The sequence below is a fragment of the Neodiprion lecontei genome, chromosome 7 (assembly GCF_021901455.1).
Source record: "Neodiprion lecontei isolate iyNeoLeco1 chromosome 7, iyNeoLeco1.1, whole genome shotgun sequence".
NCBI lineage: Eukaryota > Metazoa > Arthropoda > Insecta > Hymenoptera > Diprionidae > Neodiprion > Neodiprion lecontei.
In genome coordinates, this window is record NC_060266.1 from 911,078 (window position 1) to 931,531 (window position 20,454).

The 20,454-nt window shown below is 40.8% G+C and overlaps 5 protein-coding genes across 9 annotated transcripts; 2 read left to right on the forward strand and 3 right to left on the reverse strand.

Moving 5' to 3' along the window:
- Positions 1 to 77: 77 nt before the first annotated feature.
- Positions 78 to 9,120, forward strand: LOC107219479 (pre-mRNA-processing factor 39). The gene is made up of 13 exons (XM_015657714.2): positions 78 to 212; positions 444 to 583; positions 650 to 1,009; positions 1,123 to 1,527; positions 1,898 to 2,084; positions 2,222 to 2,472; positions 2,613 to 2,738; positions 4,280 to 4,428; positions 4,568 to 4,979; positions 5,073 to 5,237; positions 5,326 to 5,712; positions 5,822 to 6,108; positions 6,577 to 9,120. Exons 1-13 carry the CDS (start codon positions 110 to 112, stop codon positions 6,872 to 6,874), a joined length of 3,270 nt encoding a protein of 1,089 aa, XP_015513200.2. The 5' UTR covers positions 78 to 109; the 3' UTR covers positions 6,875 to 9,120.
- LOC107219472 lies at positions 8,302 to 13,786 on the reverse strand. The gene is made up of 3 exons (XM_015657698.2): positions 13,442 to 13,786; positions 9,971 to 12,695; positions 8,302 to 9,424 (listed from the first exon to the last, which is right to left on the reverse strand). The coding sequence occupies exons 1-3, from the start codon at positions 13,649 to 13,651 to the stop codon at positions 9,276 to 9,278; spliced, it is 3,084 nt and encodes a 1,027-aa protein (XP_015513184.2). The 5' UTR covers positions 13,652 to 13,786; the 3' UTR covers positions 8,302 to 9,275.
- A 639-nt stretch (positions 13,787 to 14,425) lies between these two features.
- LOC107219482 (26S proteasome non-ATPase regulatory subunit 9) lies at positions 14,426 to 15,598 on the reverse strand. 2 transcript variants are annotated; one of them, XM_015657718.2, is made up of 4 exons: positions 15,452 to 15,598; positions 15,173 to 15,272; positions 14,900 to 15,084; positions 14,426 to 14,781 (listed from the first exon to the last, which is right to left on the reverse strand). In XM_015657718.2, the coding sequence occupies exons 1-4, from the start codon at positions 15,560 to 15,562 to the stop codon at positions 14,554 to 14,556; spliced, it is 624 nt and encodes a 207-aa protein (XP_015513204.1). In that variant the 5' UTR covers positions 15,563 to 15,598; the 3' UTR covers positions 14,426 to 14,553. The 2 variants fall into 2 exon arrangements, with proteins under 2 accessions (XP_015513204.1, XP_046601280.1); XM_046745324.1 differs by having other exon boundaries at positions 15,448 to 15,575.
- A 181-nt stretch (positions 15,599 to 15,779) lies between these two features.
- Positions 15,780 to 20,303, reverse strand: LOC107219480 (tetratricopeptide repeat protein 30A). 4 transcript variants are annotated; one of them, XM_015657715.2, is made up of 9 exons: positions 19,956 to 20,303; positions 19,761 to 19,826; positions 19,345 to 19,683; positions 19,144 to 19,279; positions 18,884 to 19,048; positions 18,477 to 18,745; positions 16,676 to 17,083; positions 16,229 to 16,613; positions 15,780 to 16,150 (listed from the first exon to the last, which is right to left on the reverse strand). In XM_015657715.2, the coding sequence occupies exons 1-9, from the start codon at positions 20,022 to 20,024 to the stop codon at positions 16,011 to 16,013; spliced, it is 1,977 nt and encodes a 658-aa protein (XP_015513201.1). In that variant the 5' UTR covers positions 20,025 to 20,303; the 3' UTR covers positions 15,780 to 16,010. The 4 variants fall into 4 exon arrangements, with proteins under 4 accessions (XP_015513201.1, XP_046601278.1, XP_046601277.1 ...); XM_046745322.1 differs by lacking the exon at positions 19,761 to 19,826 and having other exon boundaries at positions 19,144 to 19,178; XM_046745321.1 differs by lacking the exon at positions 19,761 to 19,826 and having other exon boundaries at positions 19,144 to 19,298.
- Positions 17,173 to 18,450, forward strand: LOC107219481 (nucleolar protein of 40 kDa). The gene is made up of 2 exons (XM_015657717.2): positions 17,173 to 17,571; positions 17,664 to 18,450. The coding sequence occupies exons 1-2, from the start codon at positions 17,455 to 17,457 to the stop codon at positions 18,390 to 18,392; spliced, it is 846 nt and encodes a 281-aa protein (XP_015513203.1). The 5' UTR covers positions 17,173 to 17,454; the 3' UTR covers positions 18,393 to 18,450.
- Positions 20,304 to 20,454: the final 151 nt, after the last annotated feature.

The window sequence follows — 20,454 nt, forward strand, 5'->3', positions numbered from 1 at the left end:
AGAAGTAGCAGCGACAGCTGCGAACAGGAACTGGCAATACGAAGTTCATATTCGAAGCGCCGAAAATTTCCTGCCAGTCCGATCACTCGAAGCATACTTAATCCCAGGCATGGACGCACATACACAACCAACAACAGAAAGCAAAAAGATTAGAAGAAAGAAAATGGCGTCGTTAAGCGGCGACGAGAGTGAAATTATCGCTGCTGAGCCAGGTAAGAGATAGAAATATCAGTGAAAATGGTTGATTGTTATTTAGTATAGATATTGACGAATGATCGAGTGAAAAATTGGCAAAAAGTATCCCAGTTGTACGCGGTGCGATGAGATTGAAGACCGCGGTTCGCGGCGCATCGCAAACCGCCATTATCCAAGCGATACAATATCATCTCCAAATAAATTTGTAACGTATCGTTACCCTAATGCCTCCATCCACGTTTTCACAGTCAGGCGAACCAGGTCCGGTCGTGCTGTGACCAATTTAATCGTTACCAAAAAATCACCGGTCAAAAAATTACTCGCTAGAGCTACTCGCTCCCACAAGAAGGCCCGCGAGGGCGAGGATTACCTGCAACCGGAACCTGAGGTAACGTATTTCATGAATTTATGCATTTTCCAAATTTCTCGAGTATCTCACACTGTCGAATCGCAGGAGGAGGTTTATCTTGGCGAGGAGGAGAATTTGGAAGAAACTGAGGATGCCTCGGAGAATGGTCTGCTCCAACAGACACTGGAGAGTTCCATCAGCGAGCAAACTGTCGAGGAAGAAGGTACGACCTTTCACCTCGAACTTGAAGACTCGCAGGATATAGTTTTGGTTCAAGACACGGATATCTTACATCAGGATCAAAATCCAGATACAGAAATCAGAATTGTGTACCGAGACAGAGATGTCGAGGAGGAAGTTCCTGAGCTTGAGGCTCCGCCGCCACCCCTCGTCACCAAAGTTACACCCTCAGGCTCCATTGTTTCCACGTTGAAAGTAAAGGAAACAATTCAGCTTATAGACACGGTAATTCAACGCTTCTTCCTATTTTGTTTTTTTCCCTCTTGCCCAGATCAGATAATTGACCATTTGGCAAGATTTGACTCAATGTATGATTCATTCTCCAAACCTTGTTGCAGGAAATGTCTGAGAACAGCATGGAGCCTGCAGAGCTTGATGCTGAGGAGGAAGTGGAGTCCGAAGAAGTGATGGAGACCATCGTAGAAGAAAATGACGAGGTGATGGATGACTTCCACCATGTTCTTAATCAGGGAGAAGAGGCGGAGGAGATCATAGAGATGGAGCCACTGGAAAATGGGACACAAAATTCGTTTGTGCATGAAAGTCTGACAGGCTTTCAAATGGATGTCGAATCCTTGAAAACCCCATCCGCTGATCACAGCATGCTCACTACAGACAGCATAGAAGCTGACACAAAGAGGCCAGAAAGCTCGGATGAAAATCCAGATGAAAAAGAGGAGAAAGCTGAACCTGATACAGAGGCCGTTTCTGAAGATGAACTTCCAACTGAAGCTGCCGCTAAGGTATGACTAAAATAATACGGTATTGAATTTGCTGTATCAGTTTTTAGCGCTTGTTTACTGTTACAGAATTGATGATCTTAGTTTTGTCATTTGCTCCTATGCTTCTATGTATTCCGAATCTTCTCAAATTTTCTGTCATTTTTTTTTTTATCACCGTTAGGATGAACATGAAATGGAAGCGATATCAGAAGACGAGTTTTTCCCTGTAGAGTCGGCCCTCCAGGTAGACCCCATCCCGTAATCCTATAATCCTGTAGTTTTCTGACAACATTGAAACGTTACAATCAAAACGTAACATTCAAACATTATTTTGCAGTGAAAGAAAAAAAAGTTTGAAAAATTAATGTTTGATCTTCTGTACATGACCTAGGAACCCGAAACAGAGGCAGTTTCAGATGAAGAGTTGCCTGCCGCAGCGCCTGCAGATCTTGGAGAGACGGAATCTGTTTCCGAGGATGAACTCCCACCGGATAGTGACAAGAAAAAGAAAGCCGGAGCTAAAGCACTTAGCAAAGCTGCAGCAGAGAGTGCGAAGACAAAGCCTGAGGGAGGTGCAGGTATGTACTTTTTAGTTTAAGAAATATTATTCAATTATATTAGAATTTAGAGGTTTGTGAAAAAGAGGAGTCAATATAGTTTGATTAAGCTTGATCGGTACGTTCTTTTTGAAATTATTCTTCTTCATCATTTCTAGGTAAACGTAAATTAAACGCTGAAGGAGAGTACGACCCAAGTTCTCCGACATCTGAAAACAATGACGAAACACCTGCCAAAAAAGTCGCAATTACCTCGGGAGTTGAAGGGACTGAAAACAAGCCAGAGGCGAAGCCAGCGTCTCCGAAAAAAAAAGCACTCCCAGAGCTTGACAAGTATTGGAAAGCTGTAAACGAAGATCCCTCTGATTTCACTGGTTGGACTTATCTTCTTCAATATGTGGACCAAGAGGTAAGTTTTGCATGATTTTCAAAGTGCAATACCTAATTGTTCGTCAACTTGTCCGTTAGTCGGTAAACCCGTGGGTAACCAAATGTCTCTTGAAATGTTGTGTGCGAAGTAAATGATCGAAGGTTGTTTTCATTCTGCAGAATGACGCAGAAGCGGCGCGAGAGGCGTATACGAAATTCTTGGAGCGTTATCCATACTGTTACGGATACTGGAGGAAGTTCGCGGATTACGAAAAGAAGAAAGGAAACCCGGAGAATTGTCAAACGGTGAGTTCACTTTTTCAATACATATATAAATATTCCCTAGGCTTAGTTATCATCATTATTGATATTACTATAACTATTATTATTGCATACTACTATTACGGATACCGTTATTACTGTTACTACTATCATTATTGTTACTGCTATAGCTGTTATACCACTTCTACTGCTACTAGGATACATACAATGATATTCATGAATTTTTTTAATGAAAAAAAAACCTCTAATATGAAACTAGCTCGAGTTAGGAAGACGCCTGGGCAGTGCGCACGCACGTAAATATGGTTTTCCCTTCCAACAGCCTAGCACGTCTTGCGGCACCCATTCGACTCTCTCCGTTTACCGAATAGCTGATCATTATTTATTAATTATTATCACTACTGTTGTGCTAGTAAGGCTAAAGTATTACTACTACTACTATTACTACTACTACTACTACTACTACTACTACTACATATTAATATCGTATACGAAATATCAGTATCATTACTATAATACTAATGGTGAAATTCATACAACGTACATAAGTGAAAATAATAACGACGAATTAGTAGCACATCGATTTTCTATCAGCTTATTGTTGTTGTTCTTATTATTATTCTTATTATTATCATTATTATTATTATCATCGTTGCCGATCTTGTCGATATTTACATTGACAATGTGTTGTTCCTCCTATTGTTGTTTCTGTTTTTGCTGTTCTTGTTGTTACAGTAGTTTACATGAACTTTATAAGGTGAAAAATTCTGTACACGTTATAGAGTTACGTACGTATCTTACATATGACAAAACAAAAAATATTACAACTCGCAACAAAAACAAAAAATCAAAGTATTGTAAAATTACGAATAGGGATAAGATGGTTGTTTTGTTTGTTGGTTTTTTTTTTTTTTTTCACTTTTTTTTATATTACCTTCCTCTTACTCGTTGTAAAGTAAGTAAGTAAGTTTATATTGGTCGGGTATATCGGTGTTGAGACAAAGTCATATGACAATGACTTAAAGAGATGAGCGCTCACATGCCAGAGAAAAAGGGGGCTTCAGAGAGCGAGAGAGAGCGATAAGAGAGAAGATATGACAACGCGCGCCTCGTGTCGGAGTCTCCCTGAGTTTTAAGGTGAATGCACAATGCTCTGCAATCTCTGTGTTTTTTAATTATTACCACAACACAAATTTATTTACAGTACGCCTACGGTATGTGAGTAAATATTACTTATGAGAGCAACGATCCATATCTAATTATATATATACATACTCATATATATATATATATATATATATATAATACATATAATATAATTTTTTTTCTAAGTATAAATCTAACCTTATATATAACATGATCTTTTCGTTTTTATATACATATATAAACGTTACGACGCAAAGAAAAAATAACCACACGTGACAAGGACAAAAAACATATTAATAGATTTACATATATTACCCGAGCGCCCGATAAGAAACGTATATATATATTTTAAAAAAAAAAATCGACATAATCACGCGAACAATTTTCCTCTCTGAACATCATCATTGATAATCTCACAGGTTTTTGACCAAGGATTGAAAGCGATATCGCTCAGTGTCGATCTATGGCTGCACTACATCAATCATTGCAAAACCGTTTATGAAAACGATGAAGAAAAACTTCGGGAACAATATGAGAGAGCCATAGAGGCCTGCGGACTGGAATTCAGGTGAGATTAGTTCATTTTATCATGGTTGAAACATCCTGATAAATTCTGAGTATCTCTTCTGCTACTCAAGTCCGATCTGTCAATATTTCACATGTCGAAAATGGTCTAATTACTCTTCATTTGTCCCGCTTTGTACCAGATCTGATCGTCTCTGGGAGAGTTACATCAAATGGGAGTTGGAGGCAAAGCGTCTAAGTCGAGTGACCGCTCTGTACGATCGCCTGTTGTCAACGCCTACGTTGTGCTACCTGTCGCACTTTGAGGCCTTTCAGGAATTCGTCTCGTCGAATCTTCCCAACAAAATCTTGAACGTCGACGACTTTCTTACCCTACGTGCAGAGGTTAAGGCTCTTCTCAAATCGGACGAGGCTGCCACCGCAACAGCTTCGGTAGCGGACGATGCACCGCCTGGAGAAGAACCATCGCCACACGAGGTCCCTCCCACCGACGAGGAGACCCGGGCTATCAGAGAGAAAATCATTAGCACCAGGCGAAAAATGCACAAGGCCAACGTCAACGCTGTCGCTGCAAGATGGTCGTACGAGGAAGGGGTAATGTCGATTTTCATTTTCTTTGATGGGTCGAAATAGGGTTGAATAATCTGACCAAGATTCTAATCACATTTGTACTTTATATTTTCACAGATCAAGAGACCTTATTTCCACGTTAAGCCCCTCGAGCGGTGTCAACTGAAGAACTGGAAGGAGTATCTAGACTTCGAGATCGAGCAAAAAGATCCGGCTAGAATCATCATACTTTTCGAGCGCTGTTTGATCGCCTGCGCTCTGTATGATGAATTCTGGATGCGAGTAAGTTGTTGTCATTTCACGTTTGAAAAGACTGGAGACAAAAAGACAGAGGATAACTTTATTCTATTTCTCCTCTGTTTTATTCCAGTTTGTACGTTATTTGGAGACTCAAAAGAGCGAGAACGCTGAGAAGATAAGAGACGTGTATTCACGCGCGTGCATAGTTCACCACCCGAAAAAACCTAACTTGCATTTACAATGGGCGACGTTTGAGGAGGGTCAGGGAAACTTTGAAAAAGCATCCGAAATACTGGAGAAAATTGACGCGGCATTGCCTAATATGCTGCAGATCGCGTACCGTCGTGTAAATCTCGAGCGCCGAAGAGGGGATTTGGACAAGGCCTGTGCCCTGTACGAGAATTACATAAGCAACAGCAAAAATCGCACGATAGCCAACAATGTGGCTGTCAAATACGCGAGGTTTTTGTGTAAGGTCAAGAACGATATTGATAAAGCCGTAAAAGTACTCCTCAAGGTAATTAAATCTCTCAGACATCGCATTAACATTAAATGTGAATAAATTGAGGCATTTTAACATTCATTCGACAACGTGAGACGAATTTTTCTAATCAATTCTCCGTCAGGCGACCGACAAGGACAAGGACAACCCGCGACTTTATCTACAACTGATTGACCTCGGCCTGCAGCGGAGCCCGGTCGACACCTCGGAGGTCGTCGGGTACATGGACATGTTCATAGAGCGCGAGCATGCCGACCTCGAGCAGCGAGTGCTATTTGCACAAAGAAAGGTCGAGTTCCTTGAAGACTTCAGCCCGGACATACGCCAAGTACTTAAGGCGCACGAGCAGTTCCAGAAGTGCATAAAACAAGCCAAAGAAAGAAAGAAGGCGAAGAACGAGGACAGCAAGAGGTAACGAATACTTTAATAAACAGAAAAATATTATATACATGTATCGGGGTGGGCACACACCTGAAAAACCTGAAAATGTCAGGGTATTTAAAAGGGGTAATGGAAAACCTGGAATTGTTAAGGGATTTTTAATTTGGACATTGAAAAAACTGGAAGTATTAGTTTTCTGTCATCGGAATTCGAAATGATATTTTGAGGTAACAAATTTGCTTAAACTGACTTTTTTTTGTACATTATATATATTTTTTCGATTCGGATTGAATTTGAACTGAATATAGAGTCAGTAAGGTAAACAATTTAGGTCTTGTAACTTACTAAAATTGGGAAAATGCAAAGGAAAATTAGGGTTTAGGTCCTGGCAAACCTAGTAATGTCATGGAATTTTTTTTCCCAAAAATTTGTGACCACCATGATGTGTAAAAGGCCGGTAAAACTGAGGTAAAATTAATCTCAATATTCCTTTCGCAGCGAGACGTCACCGCCAAAGAAAGTCAAGCCTGGCGACCAATCCAGCATTCCACCGCCGCCTTCGGTCGGCTCGCAGTCTTCTTACCAGTACGGAAGCGGACCGAGCGGCCCGTATCAGTCCCAGCAGCCTTTCCAGGGTGGACAGTACAGCGGGCAGGGTAGTTACCAGCAAGGATATCAGCAGTACCCGCCACCATCGGATCCGAATTACGCGAATTATCAAAACTGGCAGTACGGTCAGGGCGGACCTCAGGCTTACGGCCCCTACAATCAGTGGGGATCGTACAATTACTACTAAGCACAGTCGCGAAAGAGGTGATCGTTGTACATTCTTTTCAATAGTCTAGCTGTTACTGCTGCTGCTGGTGGTGATCAACGCGCGTTGCGAGTCTCGTTCAAGGGGCATTTGCCTTCTGAAATAAGTATTTTTTCTTTTTCTTTTTTTTTTTTATCCTGCTGTTAAAATTAATTTTTATTTTGTTCAAAAGTGAGCGAAATCAATCACGTCACTCAAGCCAAAATTTTCGTAGTACATATGCAGTGGACATTAAGACTTTCGGGATTGAAATAGAGACGAGAAGAGGTAAGATAAGATAAGAAACGATGCGTATCTGATTATGTGAAAAAATAAATTACTCATTGATTCCTTTTGTCGCCAGAGGGAAAAGAACTTTCCTTTTCTAAAGGAATTTTGTTTAAATTATTCACACGGCGATAATGCGAACTGCGCGTCGTTCGCCCCTTGAACTAATCTGTCGGTGTACTAATATTATTTCCAACCAGCCTAGACCCACGGACACTTACACACGCATATTCAATCACACGCAATCTTCACTACTGTTGAACCGCGAACGCGATAAGTAAAACTAAGAAAACAGGTTCTCATGTTATATTATTATGTATAAGGTAAGAGATAAGACAAGGCAGAGGGCAAAAGAAAGAAAACAAATAAGAAACGAAATACAAAAATTCACGTTTCACATGCACGTTCGTTTACTATTAGATCACAATGGGATTTTCCTTCGACATAGAAACGTGTTTTATAATATTACTCTTATGACCTTAAAATAAGTGAGTCTGAACAATAATTTGAAAAACCAAATCCAAAAAAAAAACAACAGATTACAGTAAAAACTCACAATTATCGTTCAAGTTTGACGAAAATAATCGAATAAAATGCAAAATAAATTAAATAATTACGTTAATATACATTCGTAATAGTAATAAATGTTAATAAATTTTTATCGAACTCGTGACGAATCGTTTTACTTGGCGATGGTTGGTTATTAGTTGTGTGAATTACATGAAAATGAGGAGGATGCGAAAAATAAACGAAAAAAAAAATATATATATATATGAACGTAGATATCCACTTTTTTTTTCAATCCAGCTTAAAAAGAAAATAATATTTGATATTAACCTTGTTCGTACAATCGCAACATTCATTTTTCGTCAAATTGATTCACTTACTAATATTCGATAGTCCTGAAAATGAAAATGCAGGAAAAGAATGTTTCATTTTGTTCCCTGGTCACATTCTTATATTAATTTGTCACACAGTTATTTATCTTTCTCTATTTCGCAATCCGATTGGCAAAAGTCATGGAGAGAAGGGATAGTGAACAGATAAAGACCGTGAAACAAACATAAACATTTGACTCGCTTGGTGTTGATAATAGAGTAATGATAATGATAATGAGAACAACGAAAATAAGTCAACAATTGTTTAATCGTTATTATTATTAATGCTTTATTGATAATAATTATTATTACACGTATGCTACTTGAAAAAATATCACAATTATTATTGGACACTTGAAACAGAAAAGCAGAGCTGAAATAAACAAACAACACCCACCCAAGTATCGGGTGAGTGTGCGTATAATCAATCCTTAGCAGTTTATTTTTCAAATGATTGAAATCTAGGTCGATATAAAATTTCTTATCAAGATGAACACGTCTAATTGCAAATTCTCTTACATTTCCTACTTATGGGATTATCAATTTTTCATTTCGTGCAAATTGTTCATATTGTTTACGACACACGTTCGAATTATTTGAGATTTAGTACAACGTAAAGAATAGAGAGGGAGAGAAAGAAAAGAATAGAAAGTACATTTCAATAGTATAATATTAAAGTAGTTTTTTAATGTCATGGAAAATTGTGAGTTTTTTCTTTTTTACTTTTTTTTTCTGTCATTTTGCTCGCAACACGTTAATATTATTTATTAATATTATCTTGAAAACTTTTACATAATTGTTAGATTTTTTTTTTTGTTTTTTATGTTTTTTTTTTCCAACTCGAGAGATTAATAGCTGTAAAGATCTACACAAAGGGCGCGAAAATAAAAAGTAAGGAAAACATTATTGTTACAACGCCTAGTTTAGCAAATCTATTCGCCCGTTGTTTTATTATTAAACAATAAGGTTTTGAACCCAGTTTTGTAAATGCGAATGAACTTGTTATTCGAAACTTCACCGATTTTTCTAGCTTCCAATAGGCGTAATTATTATAATAACGTATATCAAAGTATAAAACGTCAAGCTTTGTTTGAAAAATTCAAGGTGTACCTTTTTTTTCTCTCTTTTTCAATCAAAGAAATTTAATATTTTTTTAATATAGTAATAAAAAAATTTATAGCGCGTTGGGAGTTTTTAACAAAGTTATTAGGCTAATTAACAATTCCAAGTTGCAATCTTTAAGCGACCACTGCACTAGATGCCATTTGATTGACTCCGCACGTTCCGTCGCCTCTGTACACCCTGTAATATCCTTTTTCGCCCCATTGAGGACCCCAGCTGTTCTTTATCGTCCAATAAGGCAGTGTTTTATGGAAGATGGGATATGCTGTAAAAATAAAAATAATAATGATAATAACCGTCAAGATATTTATAAATTTATTAGCACGGGACGAGATTGCATGGTATGTGACAGTGCTACTGGTTTTTGTACCGTTGTTATTTTATACAGTTTCTCTTTTAACTGCCTTACGGTTCCTAACGATGGACGATCAAATGTATGAGTTTGCAATTATATTCCATATCGTTTCACTGTTATCTACTCAGCATTAGAATAATGCAGACATGGAGAAAATACAGGCTTAACAATGTGGCAGGAAGTCATGTAGATTAAGAACAGTCGATAAAACGTTGATTCATTCATTTTTCAGCGTAACGTTTTAATGACTATTTTTCATCATTTAAGCTTTAGAATAATTGATATAGCGATGAAAAACAACTGTCTGTATAAATAATTTATTAGAGAATTTGATTTACAGAAAAAATGTATATCAAGGGCAAGTTCCGTAGTTTTCAGCCAAAGATTGGAAAACTAATGAAACTGCACTCAATACGCACTCTGATTGTGAGTCAAATTCGCCGTAAGTTTACTTACTGTGAATTCCGTAACCGACGATCAGTACTCCATGATCAAGGTTTGTCGGGCTGCAAAGGAATTTGTAGGGATGGGAAATACCGCCCATGTAGAACTGCATTGCATTGGCATTAATGCCGATTGAAATGGGGCCATTTTTCACCAGCCACTGAGCCATTTGGGTCTCGTTACTGGTGATATTTACCGCAGAAACAACCTTCGCTCTGACCTCGCTAGTATTGAAGTGACAAACTTCGTTAGCCCCGTCATAGGGATAGTCCGATTCCAGCTCAAGTCCTCCGATTTTTTCTATCGCCCTGTACGCGTTGTCGGGTAAACCGCCTCCGCAGCCTTCATCAAGCGTGTCGCAGTCGACCAGTTCCTGCTCGGAAAACGAGAGCAGGTTTCCGTGGCGCAAGGCGTACTGTCCTTCGATGTTTCCGGTGACCGAAAACGCCCAGCATGAACCGCAGCTTCCCTGGTTCTTTACTGGCGTTACCACGTTGTGGTCGCGCCAGTCGAAAGACTCGGGAAGCATGACGTTAGGAATCTCAGCCATCGGTATCGGGATCTCGTTTTCCACCCTAAGCTCCGGCTTCAGTCCCAAATACCGTTTAAACTCTTGTGTTGTCAGATCAGCGAACATTGAAGCGCCGTAAATCGCAGTTCCCTGTTCGTTGCGCTGCAGCTCTTGAACAGTCATCATATTTAGCTGGAAAACTTTGAATCGATATTTCCTGTCGGACAAACTTTCATAGCTTTTGTTGTACTTTTCAACAAAGTCGTTGAACAGCCTCTCGTTTCTCAGATACGTGGACTGCTCCAGCATCTTCTTGCTATAGTCCTTGCCTCTCAAGCTCCTCTTTGCTCGTTCGTTCGCCTTGCAGTTCACCTGCACATCAAGCGCCCCTGACTTCAGCCACGGCCTCGACCAGACCTTCACTTCGCACTCTTGTGGTTGGCTGCCAGCTTTCAGTTGGCAGTTATTCTTTGTTCCCTTGGGACAGTCACTCTCTCCGAGTCTCACGTTTATTATGTACTGACTCCCTTGGACAATCTGACGGGTCGCGGAAATGATTTCAATCAACATGTGCTCGTTCTGTCCCCCCAAGTTTTCCGAAAATTTACTAACACCCAGATTCGCGTAGTTTTTCACCTCCGGGTCATCGATGCTTATCGGTTGTACTGCTCCCATCACTGCGGAACGTTTCTTTCTCAGGTTGGTATTCGGCTGGCATGTTACAGTTATCTTCAATTTATCCGTGGAAAGCCACGGCCTTGACCAGGCACTAATTTCACACGTCTGGGGCTCGCTGCCAGCTTGCAGTTGGCAATTGTTTTTCGTTCCTTTCGGGCAGTCGCTGGCTCCAATTTTTACCGTCATCTTGTAAAGAGAGCCTTGCACAATCTTTCTAGTTGCTGATGTCACATTCAGTAAAATTGGCTCGTTCTGTCCCTGATATGTTTCCAAAAATTTCTGAAATCCCATGGCTGTGAATTTTTTAACATTCTCGTCGTTGGTGCTGATGGAAATGGCACTTCCAACATTTCGCTTATTCCGGTTGATGTTAGCTCTTTCTTGCCGTAAATCAGGTAGTGCATCTTCTACACTTTCATTGAAGTTTGATTCTAAGTCCGAAGAAGAATTCATCCCCAATCTGTCCACTTTCTCCGGTCTGATTATCTCCTCGGTTACCGGTTGCCTCCCGTCCTCATGATCGTCCACTACCGCAGTCTCTGTTCTCAATGGTATATCAAAGCCCTCCAAAAACTCCTCAAACTCTTTCTGCTTATCAATGAATCCTTGTACCTTTTGTCCATTATCTGGTCGCTCAAGTTCCACCCTCACTATGGGAGCCTCGGTTACCGCCGGTCTTTCCTGATTTAATACTTGTGCTGAATCTTTTTTCTGAAGTTCGTGGAGTTCATTAGGGTCCCTTAAAACTTGCAGTCCCTTAGTTTCAAATATGTTTTCTCCCGACAGAACGCCCTCCGTGTTTCCTGGATTCGAAATTATCGTATCCGAAACAGCGTTTACTTCATTCTCCTCATCTGAACGAGCGGTGCAATTATTTCCGATAATCTGCCTGTCACCCTGTATCCAGGGCCGCTCCTGGAACGTGATCAGACACCGTCTACTAGGGGAGTCACTCCGCAGCGGGCATAGTGAGCGTTCCGTAACTGCGTTGTTCAGACAGTTTGACTCTCCGATTTCAGCAAGAAGCTTATACTCGACGATTGTAGAACTCGGAGGAACAGCCCGAGTCACTTTCAGCATCCTTATGAATTTGTGCGTGTGTTCGTTCTGTCGGAGTCTGTCCATGGCGTCTAGAGCTTGCGTGACAAAGGCGTTCAGCCCTGGCAAATTTGGGTTCAGTTCGTAAGGGCAACCTGCACAGTAATTCGAGTTTTCCGCTTTGACCGCAATGAATGGCTCAGCTGATTCGGTATCCGGTTTTTGCAGCTCAGCTGCCGCTTGAACCTCGTGGTCGAGGTCCAAGGTGCTCTTGTCGAAGTCGCTGTCTGTGCTGGGACTATTCTGCTGTTGCTGCGACTGTTGGATATCCTCCTGAGTGGACTGAGGGTACAGGTACAAGCATTGTATAGTATTTGGGTCAACTTCTACCTGTCCCGATGTGTCTTTCAGGTCTATAGTGCACGCCTCTCTGGGACAGCTTGTCGAACCCTCTGAGCATATTGTTTCCAGGTTCAGGGTCAGTCTGTAGATCACGAAGCTTGGCTCCAACTACGAAGAAAGAGACGGAGGTTGTTAAAGTGGAAAAAAATTTGCTATCTGCTGACTCTTGCTTTGTTTACTTATTTGGACAAACATTTGCATGCATATCGTGATATATGGACCCTTGGCACATCTGTGGAAACAACGCAGACCACGAATGTTTGGTAATCTGCATATGGGGCGTATAACGTTAACATGCCAGGTCACTGATACTGATAACCCGGTACATTGGTGTAATCTTTTTATCTTGACGTTTCTGTTATTTGTAAATATTATAGAGGCAAAAATATCCTGTCTGTAACCCAGTTTGAAGTGAATTCTTGCAAGAGATGCTGTTATGACGATTAATTGTTATGAAAAAAAGAAAAGTTAAAATTGTTAAATAATTGTCCGCTCTTTAGGGCGATTAAATTACTTCACATATTCATACGTGAACGCGCGAGCGACATCACGAAATTATACATTCTATACATAACGATTTGTCATCGCTACGGTTAACAAAGGGATTTCGCACGCGCCAAGCGTTACCGTATTTGTAAATAACGACGTTAGAAATTCCAAGTTAGATATCCGCTAAGTGCATGACTATGCGATGATCGATTATTGCGCGCTTTGTCGCGGAGTCAGGAGAGAATTCCAACAATAAAAATTGCAGCAATGTATTCGGAAATAGAAATGTTTACTTTCGAAACGTCACGGGATGATGAGACATTCACGACGAATGACATCAAGTATAAAATACACAGCATAATTACCAATTTTTGCGCGCTAATCAGGTTTCCGCCCCTATACGTGTTCTGGGTTGGCGAATTTCTGTTCAACGAATTAATCGCCGTATGGATGAGGGACTCGGGGACACTTCGCAGGGATATGTTTACTGGGTTGCAAGTCCCATCAAGCGCTGCTGATAACAATAATAAAACCGTAAACAACGTCGGGAACGTGAACGACCCGAGTTCTGCCATCTTGACGTTTCGCCTTCGCGAGTTCAATTCTTACTCCGCTCTCGCGAGCATCCGAATTTATACATACACGTCGTATACACCCGGAGGATTCGACGCTGTCACCACTCAACGGTAATTCAGAGGTTAGATGGCCGTTCTGCCTATCGAGTATGGTTTATTCGCTCTTAATAAACTCTGTCACTCTCCCTCTGCGCCATGATTGGGTGAGAGCGCGCGCTTAGCCAATCATGGGCAAAGCGATAGAGATAGAGTGCAACAGGATTGACCTTACCGATCAGGCATGCGAGCATTGAGCAATACAGCTGGGTGTACTTCCTGCTTCTCGCGTAGCGCAGAAAACTACACTTGCAACTTTAAATTTGCACAATTTAGCAGTGTATAAATTTCATTTGCGATCAATTCTCCGTGAATTTTTTTCCGTCAACTTTTTGCGCCTGATTATCAAAATTCCAACACAAAAGGTACAATATTTTTCTTTACGAAATTTATTTACTTTCGCTGTAATTAAACAATTCAACGCGACTTTTCCTTACAGTTTTCAGCTTGTTTACAAAAACGAGATTCTTGCATCGTTAGAAAGAGAAAATATGTTTTTTAATTCTTGTCTAAAAATAATAGTGATTAGTAAGCGAGTAGAGAACATAAACAAACTGAATATTACCTTGTCGTTAATTTGAAAGTGATTTCATTAGATTAAACCTTATCGCGGAATTTCATCTTTTATCGATAACATTTTTAAGAAATAAGTTATTAGGGAAAATAATATTAACTAGGTAAAGTGAGATAAAATTCTATGTCTCTCAACTTAAACGTGATACAGTACGATACGAAAAAAATTCTCAATTTAATTCCACCAATCCAAATAACATTGAGTCATCTTGTGACGCACATTATCTTTTTATTTATCTTTCGACCGATTCAACGGGTATCACGTTGCAACCGAGCAATCCTTTTCCACTCCAAGGTTTGGGAACCAGTGTAAGAACCGCCGTGTTCAATCCACGCTTTATTTTCACAAATATCGGCTTATATTTGCTACTTTCAACGAGATCCCCCACATCCTTTAATGATCTGAAGTTACGGGAGTCTATGGATCCAAACTCCATGATCAAATCTCCCACTTCTATACCCTAAAGAATGCAAACAAAAAAACAAACATACACTATGAATTACTGTTGAAAATGCACAAATATTCCTGATTAATAGTTAATATGGTAAAAGAAAAATTTTTAATATTAATCTGTTTACAGCAAGTTCAGCCGGAGAAGCGGAAGAGACCAAATTCACTTTCAAGAATGGTTCTGAAAGCGTATTCTCCTCAGCACTGTTTACGCTGGTTTCGGAAGGCTGACTCTGACTGCCGGATATCGAGTGAACCTGATGTAGTCCAGCCTCGATTTGCCTCATCAACGCCTTGTGATCGTTTTGGAGACCTGGTAATGGTAAGGTTTTAAAATTGAGAGAAAATTCTTCAGGTGCGTATCACTGCTGACAGTTGCACTATTTCGGTATTTGACATACATATTATCTTATGGCGAGCGTGCCTGACTTGGTAGACGTCTACGTCGTCACGAGGAAAACCATCAGAGTCTACCAAAGGGTCGTTCATGCCTACATGGTTCTGAAAGCAAGTGAAAAGACAAGAAATATTCAAACAAATCCGGTACTTCGAGGCTTAGTTTAGGTGGCTTTAAAATCTGACCCGTCATCGTTCCTTGTTGACATCAAACCACATTGTGTGTATAAATACCGTCGATTGCGATAGTTCGATGGTAAATTATGTGATTTTTGGGTACCTACGCAGTCGAGGATCTCTTTGTAGCCTTGAATATCGGACTCTAGCTTGTCTTTCGCTTTTATTAGCTCCAATAAACGCTCCTTTGCCTGCTCAACCTCCATGTCAGCCACCATGTTTGTTGTGATTGCGATTATTGTACGGTAATTTCTCGATTCCCTCGCAGTGACCGCATCTATAATATTTCCGCATTCATTGGTTGTTTCGTTGAAGCCAGGGACGTAGCTAAACCTCAAGATCCCCGAGTATTGATTCGAAATTCTTACAAAACCGTTTGGAACATTATTAACAAACATCAAATTTCTACGACAAACAAGTCATGACAGTTTGAACATTTTTTATTTCCTTGATTCTTAGCTGAACAATTATTGATTAAAATCTAAAATTACGAGCTAGATAAATTTGATATCTATTTCACAACTGTATAGTTGTTCAGAATATGAAAAAAAAAAATGATTAAGTTATATTGCAGCTTATTATAGTTACTACTGTGACACCCACAATGATAAATGTATATACTTAAATTAACAACTACAGATAATCATTCAACTGCGACAGGATCATTTAACCCATTTGCAATTTGAGGAATAATGCCTTCAGATATCTCGCCTCGTAGGTGACGGTCTGTTTGCCCAGTGGCACTGTCGGAATCTCTTGAATGTCCAGTGGCTGTTCTATTACCGTTCTAACGTCCCTCCCGTAAACTGAAACGAATAAGTAACAAGAAAACAGTAAGCAGAGAAGCGTTCAAACGTGAACAAGCCCAAGCGCATCCTTGCTACCTTCACAATGTTCCAAGAATTGCACACATTCTTGAAGCGTTGGATCCTTGAGAACAACGAGCTGCTTAGCCAACTGTTCCAGCAAGGAAAGGAAGCATCTTTTTGCATAGAACCACGTGTCAGTTCCTAGTTTCTTGCTGTAAGGCTCCAGACTCTTCATTACTCTGGATATACCAAACTCGTAGTTGCCTTTGGCACAGTACAAGGTTCCTATGACCAAGTTCACAATGCAAAGATGAAACAGTTTCTTTTCCTGGTCCTCAAACGACACAGTTTCCTCCTCCTTTTCTATCTTCTTCATCAGCTCCTCAGCCTCCGCATTCTGCGAGGTCATAATGTAGCTGACGCAAAGGTTGGCCAGAACTATCGCGCTGATATCTAGAATCTGAAATATATTTAACACAGTTTTCAGGCTGTCAATTAATTACTAAGAGATATCTAGCTTACGTTGTCGTATTTCTTCTTGACAATGGGCTCGTAGAACCCTGTCGCCTCTTTGAATTTGTTTTCCTGCATGAAGAGTGTGTGAGCAACGTTCAGTTTCCACACATCGTGCTCGTTGCAGAACTCTACGCTCTTTCTGAATATCTTCTCGACTTGGGGATAGTTCTCAAGTTCCCAATATATCTTTGCCTGCGCCATCAGCACTGGAACATACCGCTCCAGAGCTTCCTCGTAGTCATTCACCGCTCGCTTCACAGCGTTATCGTCATGGTTCAGTCTTGCCTCCTGTACCTGCTTTGTCGCTTTCCGCAAGGTCTCGGTGTGTTTGTTTGCCAGGTCATCAAACTTCCTGTATGCCTCCTCTGGCGATGTTTGTTGCGTTATCAGTGCATCCAGGAAGTCGTACAGGTACTTGAAAAAGAGAAGAGAAACAGAAGACCGTAAATGGCCTGATTTTTTGCAAGCCCCCTTTTTTCCAAAACCTTGATACTTCACTGCCATATGCCGTGTTTATGTATGCATACATCGACGCAAACATAACCTGAAATATTTTGAGCTTTCTTTCTACGTCGATCAATCAAAAGGATATTTATATCGCGGAATCTCTCGGCTTAAGAATACGACTTCTTACGAGTTGGAAAAATGCTTTGCGAACCATCGATGCAGTCGGCCTAAAATTTTTCCTCAACTTGGGGAATAACAGCCTAAAAAGAAAATAAATAACACACAAAATTTAACTATAATGAATTAATTACAACCGGGAAGAAGAAAAATCGACAAGGATGACTGGATGTGAACTCAATCAAATATTCCTGGGAGAAGTCGCGGCTGTTCAAAACTATGGGGCATTTGTCAGAATACCAGGGTGCACTCAGCAGGGGCTCGTTCACAAGTCGCAGGTAAGGAGGGGAGTGACCAATGAACCGGTGTGAGAAAATCGACGACGTTTCTATCTATCTTCTCTATATTGCTTTCTTTCTCACATGGTCAGGTCAGTTCTTCGCACGTTGACGATGTTGGGGATGTGCTGCAGCGAGGGGAGCGAGTATGGTGTAAGATAATATCGATAAACGAGGAGGGTAAAATAAGCCTGTCGATGAAGCTGGTCAATCAGGGAAACGGGACAGATCTGGATCCAAATGGCGTCCAACTTCAGAGGGATGAGCAGAAGAGGAAAACAACGGGGCCTAATCAAAGAAAAGTTATCCAGCTTCAGGCCGTGCTTAATACAACGTGCGCCAAGTGCGGAACGCACGGTCATCTTTCAAGTGATTGCTTCATGAGCCCGGGCGGCAAAACTTACGAGCTGATACCCGATATCGAGGGGGAGGACAAAACAGAAGAAGCGACAAAGCCAGAGATAGAGGAGGGTACAGTTGAGACGAAGATTAAGAAGCATAAGTCCAAGAAATCAAAGAGTAAGAAGAAATCCAAGAAATCAAAGTCAAACGAAGAACCACTGGGCAATGACAGCGACTCTGAGGATGGGGAGAGAGGGAAGAAGTCGTCAAAAAAACGAAGCAAGGATAAGAAGAGAAAACGAAAGAAGGAGAAGAAGGGCAGGGATAATTCGTCACAAAGTAATTCAACCGATGAAGACGACAAGAATGGCGACGAAGAGGATATTGATGGAATAAAGAGTTCTTTGAAGCGAAAGATTTCCGAGCTTGGCAAAGAGAGGCGCACGAAAAAGTGTAAATATTCCAGTTCTAAGCGTTAGGAATGATCAAGAATAATAATAATAATAATAATAATATCATCCTCGAACAAGTCGAAAATTGAAAACAAAATCTATCCAACTCACTGGCGTTAAATATTTGTAAGTTAGGTGAACGTTTTCAGCCAGTACATCTGCCGCCAGATCGTAGTACTGGTATCTGCAGTAGAGCAGAAGTAAATTGGCAAAAGTTTCTGGCGGGAATGGATTCTGCTGCAGCAGAAACTGTAACTTTTCGAAGCCCTCGCTGGGCCTCGAGTCCATGTTGATCAATGCCTGATTATGCAAGGTTACTGCATCCAATTCCTCCTCAGAACGCGGTGGCATGTCCGTCAACGCTTCCCTGGCTGCCTCGTCTGTAGATATCAATAGAGACTTGTCGTTTTTTATTAACTTAACATAACTGAGGGTAGTTCTAAATCCTAGTCGTAGAATAGGATATACATTGAGAAGAGCAAAGCTACTCGGTAATAAGAAGTATGATAGAGCAGTACAATTTTGTAGCTGATATTCAATGGCAGCTTTGAGATTGAATGCCTCAGTTAGCGCAGTTTCATGCAAAGTGAGGGTGTTGCCGACGCTCCTGACCTCGATACCTTCCGTAGTCATGCCGACGCTTAATTCCGGGTGCTCTTTGATCCCCTGCTCGATAATGTCAGCTATAAAATATTCATGTTCCGTGTTCAGAATAGTTTGATAGATCAACATTTACGTTGATAACCATTGAAAGAAGGTGAGAGAACTTTATACGTACCGATGTGTTTTAGGGAGGCGGCATATTCCTTGAGTCTGTAATAGCAAAGAGCGACATTGTAGGACAAGTGGGGCTTAAATCCGACTATTTGTAATGCTGTGGAGAACTTTTTCAGCGCTTGTTCATACTGCTCCTCCTGTTGACAGGGAAAACACCTATATCGATGATACAACAACTGTTTGTCGTAAAATTAATTCGTACCTTATACAGTAGGCATCCCAGGTTGATATCAGTGTCGACATCTTCAACGGAGCACTGATCGACGTAGGCCTTAGCTCCGGCGATGTCTTCCTGCCCGTACTTAATCGCTGCTTGTAGTTTGGTGACCTTTGACTCCAGCTGCGGCTTGTCGACAATCGTCGAACAGACGCTCCAGGCCTCCTGGTACATGCATGCCTGATGGAGGGATTGAGCGTAGTAGAGCTTGTACAAGTCTTCTTCTGGGCAGATCTGTACCAGTTTTTCGTAGCAGCCTGCCGCCCCGGCAAAGTCTTGCGTATAAAAATAACAATGGGCCAGCAAAGACAGGCAGGGTCTGGACTGAAACGTGATTATCGATCGCATGATGGTTTTCTCTTCCTCTCCAATTTCTATTATCTGTTCTTTTTTTAACCCACCTCAGGATATGTCACCATGAGAGTGATAAGAATCTGAATGGTTTCTGCATATTTCTGCTCCTTGATCTATGGTATGGATTCAAAATCGAATTACCATTGGCGAATATTTTAAAGAATTTGATTCTATTGTGTGCCAGGTGGATGTTACGTAATATCGTGACAATACATGCACATAATATGTTAAATATTATCTACCATAGTGTATATGGTCTTGGTGTACTCCCCATCCCTGATTACTTGGATATTTTGCGCAAAGCTGGTCATATCGGAGTTAATTTTGCTGCGGAATGAACGTTATCTTTGTAAATCGCATGTCGCGCAGCGCTGTAGAGTCGCCAATTTGCGTTAATAAAAATATTCCTGTATGTATGTACACCGAAGGTAAACGTCACAACAGCGTGTTTTGACATACGCATTATGAAGCGTAGCCATAGTAACGGCATCGTACTTAAGTGCGTACGAAGTCGCGCTCAGATCTTTGTCTACTGGTCAAAGGTCAAGGTAATGCGTCATTAATCATGAAATTTCGCCAATAATTTTGCTCGGTAGCTTTCTTTCTGCATGAATTTCCATCGCCTGCGAGAGCTGGACGGTGAAAATGTTGATTTTGAATTGGAAAGAATTCGCGCGAAAATTTGAGACTGTCTTATTGGCTGATGGCGGTCACGTGATGCATACGGCTATATGATTTTCA